This window comes from Amyelois transitella, chromosome 24 (genome assembly GCF_032362555.1).
Source record: "Amyelois transitella isolate CPQ chromosome 24, ilAmyTran1.1, whole genome shotgun sequence".
NCBI lineage: Eukaryota > Metazoa > Arthropoda > Insecta > Lepidoptera > Pyralidae > Amyelois > Amyelois transitella.
Window position 1 is genome coordinate 5,712,417 of NC_083527.1, and position 7,852 is coordinate 5,720,268.

A 7,852-nucleotide genomic window follows, 5' to 3' on the forward strand; every position below is an offset into this window, starting at 1 on the left:
CCTCCTCCATCTGGACTACTTTCATGGCTTTCATCAAAATCGATAAGAGTTTATTTGGCATAGACAAAATATAAAAAAAAACATTTAGGTGATGACCTAGCAACTTGTCACTATTTGAATCTCAATTCCATCATTAAGTTATGCAAATTAACGTGGCCTTTCAGTCTTTTTAGGACTATTGTCTCTGTCTATAACTTGGGAGATAACGACGTGATTATCTGATATTTAAAATTCTCGTGTCACAATGTTCGTTCCCGTACTCCTCTGAAACGGCTTGAATGATTCTCATGAAATTTTGTGAGTATATCGAGTAGGTCCGAGAAACAGCAAACATCTATGTTTCATACTCCTTAGTGATAAGGGTTGTTCACAAATAAAAATTTTTTAACTAGTAGGTAATTACTTAAAAAATATTTATATGGCACAAAACGTTTCCCGGGACAGCTATGACATATATATAAAGAGATATGACATATATATATATGTATGTCATACCTCTTTAAAAGTCAATAAAGTTCAAGTTGTGATTTATTAAGAATTATCTTGATCAAATTAAGGACGTCCAGGTGAACGAAACCGCCGAGCTTGCATGAAGAGAGTAATGAATGTGGATGAAGCGAAGGACGTATGCAGAGATCGTGACAAGTGGAAAGAGGTAGTCTCAGCCTAACCCTCCGGGAAAGAGGAATGATTTTATGTATGTAGCACAAAGCCTGCAGCGGGTAAGGAGATAGAAATGTTGTGCATGTTCTGTGTATAAACTTTAACCTTTCATGTTGTGATTTATCAAATAATTTTCTTTATCAGGTCCTTGCCAACTACGGCAACAATGACGTGGATCCACTATGTGCATCGGTGGATGTAAAAGACAGGGAAGGTCACACCGTCCTCCAGGCTGCAGTGGAAGCCGCCTGGGTGCCGGGAGTGTGTGTGGCTTTGGAAGCAGGTGCTGATGTCACTTTGAAGGTAAGTTTTGAGTAAGGTCATACCGCAGACGAGACGCGTCATTTTGATGAAGCTGCCGAATTAATGACATTCAATTATGTGTCGTTCTGTTAAAATGTCAAGATATGAAATACTATGCCTAAATGTTTACAATTACTTTCGACTTAAAAATCGGTGAAGGAAAAACTAGATTAGGGTCATACGTTTTAATGAAATTTGAAGGTAATAAAAGACAGTATTTGATTTTGTGTGAAATTAATGATATAGTTAATATTACATTATTTGTAAGAAACATGTTCTTCAAATGAAGATAATTTGGAAATAAAAATATTCTATAGGAACCTATGACATGTATTGAAAAATTCTTAGTGAGACCCAGCGATCTAAAGTGGAACTTGGTCTTTTATACAACCTTCTTTCTTTCTTCTTCTAGTTTAAGCGACTGGAATTAATAATAAAATTTAGTAAGCGACTTCTATCCGATATATCATTTATTAATATTATTAGAAATAATAAAATATAAAATCTGATAATTATTATATTTTAGGCAAACGACGGAGAAACGCCTATTCATTCAGCGGCCGCTCTTGGTAACTTAGATGTTCTTAATGAGATCCTCAGCGTCGCCAAACAAAAAGACGCCCTCGACTATCAAAATGAAGAAGGTGAAACGGCATTATTCAAAGCAGTAAAACATGGCCATATAGGTTGCGTGGAAGCTATACTTAACGAAGGAGCTTCATTTAAAATAACTTTACCTGGAGATGTTAATGTTTTACACATAGCTGCAGAATCAGGTCACGCTGATATACTAAAGTTTCTAATAGAATATGACGAAGAAAAAACAAATGAAATGATCAATGCTTTGACAGCTGGAGACAGAAGAGGTTTTGGGCCAATACATTTCGCAGTTGCAGAAAATAATGTTGAATGCGTAAAATTGCTGCTATCAAAAAGAGCTGATGTAAGACTGAGAACAACATGTAGTCCGCATAAATCATCGACTCCGTTACACGTTGCCGCAGTCAAAAACTCAGTTGAGATTGCTAAAGTGATTTTGAATTTTGATAAGACTACAATTTATGAAGTGAACAGTATGGGATGGTTCCCAATACACTCTGCGAGTCATCATGGAAGTAGAGACATCATAACCCTTTTACTGCGAGAAGGGGCAGACTTGTCAGGGTACACTGATGGTCCTAAAAAGTTCCGTAGGACAGCAATGGACATGATCATCAACAATTTGTCTAAACCGACAGAATTTATGGAAGACGTTTTCGATTCTTACATAGCGACAAACAATTTGAATCTTCAAGATCCAAATTGTGAAATAACGATAGATTATAGAATTCTCATGCCCAGTGTTTGTGAGATGGAACAAATGAAAGTTATTGAGGCTCTGTTGAAGACAGGGAATCGGTATGGCCAAAAGAGGTTGTTGGTTCATCCATTGGTGGAAAGCTTTTTATATTTGAAATGGAAGGCGCTGTTGCCATTTTTCTATACAATAATAGCGGTATACGCATTCTTTCTGATGTCGTTAACAGTGTTTGTGGTGTCGGTGTTTTTCTACAATGATACACATGAAGAACCGCCGGTTTGGCTGAATCCCCAAATTTGGGGCTATGTTATGTATGCTTCCATTTGTTTGATACTTATCCAGGTGAGTGGTTTGATTTTTTTTGTATATAGTACATCATAATTTATTTGATTTAGCGAATTGAGCCATTGAAATCGGAATAACTTTTGCCCCGAATATTTACACAGTTACAAGATATATATAGTACATAGTTATAAAAGAAATAGGAAAACCACTTGATTTCATAACACATAGATTTTAAAATGTCTTTATCACTTACGGGGTGGACAAACTTAATAACCACAAACTTTAAGGCCACGTTTTGATGGCTATCAACCACACATTCCGTGTGGTTCCCGGCAGTGCCGTGTGGTTCCCGGCACCAATAGAAAAGAATGACCACTCCATCTCTCTCCCATGGATGTCGTAAAGGGCGACTAAGGGGGTAGGCTTATAAACTTGGGATTCTTATTTTAGGCGATAGGCTAGCAACCAGTCACTATTTGAGTGGCGTGGCCTATCAGTCCTTTCAAGAAGATTTCTGTTGGCTCTGTCCACCCCGCAAGGGATATAGACGTGATTATATGTATGTATCAACCACACACTAATCTTCGTAAATTGATTTTTTAACCGACTTCAAAAAAGAAGGAGGTTTCAACATTCTTTTTTATTTTTTTTTTCTATTTACAATGAAAACTTAACATTGAAACGCAGTAAATGAACTTTGATGCTGAAATACCACGTAAAATATACATCTTATTTCAGAATAAACAAATGATTGTAGTAACTTGTTAATGGCAAGCTAGATTGCTTTATTCCCACCGTCGGTGGGAACGACAGCTGTGGCCGTACGCTGCTAAATTAAAATAATGAAAACTACAGCGCTAGCAAAAAATGCTCGCGAAAAAGAGCAAATGTTTGTCCTTTTTACCTAGCTTTCTAGTTTTATAAATTAAAATCTAAGGTTTGAATAGTAAAACTTAAGCACTGGTTTAAAAGTTGATACGTACATATGTATATATAGGCTCTTCATTATTCTTTGCGGGCTAGACAGAGTTGAATAAAGAATATTGTTCAACTCATTAATTTCCTTTAGCAGACTGCTGTAGGTATTTTAAATTCAAGCTCAACGAGTGAGGTTTAATTTTGAAGCAGCTTTTATTAAAATGTTAAATAATTAAAATATTTTCATTATAAAGTTGCCTGAATTTAAAATTTTAATTTAAGTACCCTGCACAGGACACAAAAGACACATTGACTATTTATATTCTTCGAAGTACATACATACCTATAGTCACGTTTATATCCCTTGCGGGGTAGACAGTTCCAACGTCTTTCCAAGACTGAAAGGTTCAGCTGTTTAGCTTACTGAGGGCGTTGTGATTCAAAAAGTGACAGATTGCTAGTCCATCGCTTATATAAGGCTATTCCTTTAGTCGTCTTTAACGACATCCATAAGAAAGATATGGAGTGATTCTAACCTAAAGTGCGCTAAAGCATACGGTACCGCCGAATGGAGGGAATGACAGGTTCGATACTTCGAAGTGCTTACCTATTTGTATTTTGTACCACATAAACATTTTTCTTTTTTCTTTCTTTCTATAAATTGGTGAAGTGAGTAACAAAAATTGTATGAATTCCAGGAAATGCTGTACATGAACGTGAAATCCAGTAGGTACTTCCTCCAACTCGAGACCTGGGTGAAATTTGGCTCCATCGGGCTAGCCATCATTCTGCCGTTAGCGGTGCTCATTATTTCTGGGTGGTCGGACTCAGAATGGCCAAGACACGTGGCCACCCTGGCATTGCTGCTGTCTTGGCTGGAGATGATGTTTCTCCTCTCCAGATTCCCCAATTGGGGGTATTACGTGCTCATGTTTGGGAAGGTGGCATCTAATGTTATAAAGGTGAGTAACTTTTGGGTAATCAAATCACCCGAAATTAGCAAATCAAGGCAAGATGATGACTATGACTCAATTTATAATTTTAAATATTTAAATACGGGACATATTACACAAATTGAGTAGTTTGAATCCTCGAAGTAAGTTTTAAACATGTGTTACGAGATACTAACTCAACGATACTATATTTTTTAGTGACGTAAATAGATAAACATCCAAGACCCAGGCCAATTAGAAAAAGTTCGTTTCTCATCATGCCCTGGCCGGAATTCGAACCTAGGTCTTCCGGTGTCACAGACAAGCGCACTAACGCTGCGCCACAGAGACCATCAATTGTGGTTATATACACCATTATGTTTTACAGATCCTGTGCACATTTGCTTTCTTGGTCATCGGATTCTCCCTCAGCTTCATGATTCAGTTCCATTCCCAAATGCCTTTCGAGAGTCCATGGGCAGCCATGGTGAAGACGGTAGTCATGATGACGTCAGAATTTGACTACGAGGCTTTATTTGATGAAGAACATTCAGCAGATTTAGCAACATCACTGGTGATAGTTAGAATTATATTTTTAGTCTTCTTAATTTTGGCAGCTATAGTGTTAATGAATTTGATGGTTGGTGTTGCAGTTAATGATATTAATGATTTAGAAATACTTGGTAATATAAGAAGACTGGCGAAGCAAGTAGAGTTTTTGAGCACTTTAGACACACTAGTTTACAACAGAGTGTTCAAGAAACTGTTGCCGAAGAAAGTGAATAATAGCATCAAGACAAAACGCAATGTGAGAAGTGTGCTAACATTAAGTCCGGGAAAGCCAAAGTGGAGGCATTATAAAATTATGCCGTCGCGGATCCGTGATGCAATTTTCGAGAAAGCAATGAGACAGAAGAAGCAAATGGACGATGAAATGGGCTTCCAAGAGTTCAAAAGTAAAATAGAAGAAATCCATACAGCGGTTGTAAAGGATAAAGAAAAAAGATTAGAAATAGAAGCTAAAAACCTAGAAGGTCCTGGTAGGCATAGAGCGAGACACGAGGAAATAATGAAGTGTCTGAATGAAATAGACGATGAAATGACAGAGATGAAAGATCAGATGAATACGTACGTAGAAGGCACTAAGTCGCCGATTGACGAATTGAACGTGAAAATGGACCAAATGTCGTTGGAAATAGAGGCGATCAAACATTTTTTGACCAGGCTAGAGAGCAAAATAGGGAGGTTGTAGATTGTTGAAAACAATATTAGTAAGTAGTAAACGAATTTTGTAATTAATAGAAACAGTTTTGTACTTAATAAACATACAATTTTTCAAAGTTGATGTATTTAATTTTAATGAGCTAGTAAAATAATAACAATACTTTTTAGTGAACTAATGTTAATTGTCTAAGTCTTGAGCATCCCTCGTAAATGATCTGCTGTTTTGTATGCGATTCTCTTAATGTCAGGTTGGCTGGAAAAGATCCCACTTAGGGATAAGCCCGCCTTTGTACTGTACTACTCTTTTATATTTGTAATGTACTCCTTTGTTGAACTTTAAAGCATTTACTTACTTGGCTTGAAAGAAACATTTCAGTCTGGAGATTCACGCTGTCAAAGATACAGTAACTAGTGTACAGTCATTTTTCTTGCGTTAGTTTAGCTATGTAATGCGTCGGCTTACACGCGCGACGTCGTTTTTATCGCGCGAAAAACTATCGCTGTTCCGTTTCATCTATATAGCTATGCTCTTAATGAAAATATAAAATACTGGCATTTGTGCCGTGTCGTTACCGGCACCAATAGCAAAAATAATAGGACCTCTCCATCTCTTTCCCATGGACGTCGTAAATGGCGACTAAGGGATAAGTTTATATTCTTAGGATTCCTCTTCTAGCCGATGGGCTAGCAACCTGTCACTATTTGAATCTCAATTCTATCTATTAAGTCAAACGGCTGAACATCGCCTTTCTGTCTTTTGATGACTGTTGGTTTTGTCTCTCCGCAGAGAGATAGAGAGCCAACAGTCACAGTCTCCGCAAAGAGAGATAGAGAGAGAGAGAGAGAGAGCAGATATAGACGTGATTATATGTTATGTGATAATTTTACGACACCGTGGTTCACCTGAAAACTTTCTTAACGCGAATCTGTCCAAAAAAGAACTTGACCTACTTTAACCAAAGAAGAGTGTTATTTAATAAGACATGAATTCAAGTCGCATTGTGTTTTTAGTCTAACCGTCACCTAAATTCTGAAAGTAAGCCACGTTCAGTTTCCTCAAGCCAAAAATGAAGGTAGGTTTAAGACGCGGTGAATTATTCAAACCTGCCTCATTTCTCACAGTGCGCTAAGGGCGCGGATACACTAGGTTCAAAATTGTGCATTTGAAAAAATGTGTTGAGTCTACATGATACACGTTTATGTGATATGTGAATACATTTCGGCTTAATGTCATAAATAAAGCACATTGTAGCTCGAGGTGATACTATAACTCTGTTCTTTTGTGTAAATATTAAGAATTGGACCACTTCATATCTTTCCCATGAATGCCGTGAAAGGCGAATAAGGGAAAGGCTAAAAAGCTTGGGCTTTTTCTTGTAGGCGATGGGCTAGCAACCTGTGACTATTTGAATCTCACTTGCGGGGTAGACCGAGCCAACAGTCTTAAAATGACTGAAAGGCCAGGTTCAGCTGTTAGGCTTAATGATAGAATTGAGATTCAAATATTAACAGGTCGCAAGCCCATCGCCTAAAAAATGAATCCCAAGTTTATAAGCCTATCCCTTAGACGCCTTTTACGACATCCATGGGAAAGAGATGGAGTGGTCTTATTCTTTTTTGTTTTGGTGCCGGGAACCACACGGTATTTCGATGGATACTAGTGCAATATAAATTATTAAAAAAAAACAATCTTCTAATATTATAAATGCGAAAGTTTGTGAGTATGTCAGAATGTCAGTATGGATTTTTGTTACTCTTTCACGTAAAAACTACTGAACCGATTCCGATGAAATTTGGTATGTAGGTAGCTGAAGACCCGGGATAACATATAGGCTACGTTATATCCCGGAGTTCCCGCGGGATTCCACGCGGACGACGTCGCGGGCGGCTCTTTCTTTCAATATATTTCTTTAAAAATGATCTTATAATTTTTAACTAAAACTAACTACTGACTTAAGGATTGCTTCGTAGTGGCAAAAGCCTTATTTAGGCCAATAAAACATTTAAAAGCATCCGGTGTCGCATCTGAGAATTTTGACCTGGAATTTATGCGCCTACACATACAACCTTAATAATAAAACTGGACCGTTGTGTGTTCTCGTCCGCTGCATTTCCTAATACGCTGAAACATTTTAAATTTATAAAGATTCAACTTTGTGTCCTTTGTAAATTTGTTTGTCTGCCGTGTGGTCCCCGGCACCAATGCACCATATTTAGGTACACCGAA

At 37.5% G+C, this 7,852-nt stretch overlaps 1 protein-coding gene across 2 annotated transcripts in view; it reads left to right on the plus strand.

Annotated features, from left to right (window-relative positions):
- The window catches only part of LOC106140291 (transient receptor potential channel pyrexia), a 35,468-nt gene extending 29,727 nt beyond the window's left edge, over positions 1 to 5,741 (plus strand). For both annotated transcript variants that reach the window (XM_060951309.1, XM_060951308.1), the window contains exons 8-11: positions 808 to 966; positions 1,493 to 2,608; positions 4,168 to 4,431; positions 4,790 to 5,741. In XM_060951309.1, the coding sequence (XP_060807292.1) occupies positions 808 to 966; positions 1,493 to 2,608; positions 4,168 to 4,431; positions 4,790 to 5,653 (2,403 nt within the window). In that variant the 3' untranslated portion in view covers positions 5,654 to 5,741. The remainder of the gene's footprint in view (positions 1 to 807; positions 967 to 1,492; positions 2,609 to 4,167; positions 4,432 to 4,789) is intronic.
- Positions 5,742 to 7,852: the final 2,111 nt, after the last annotated feature.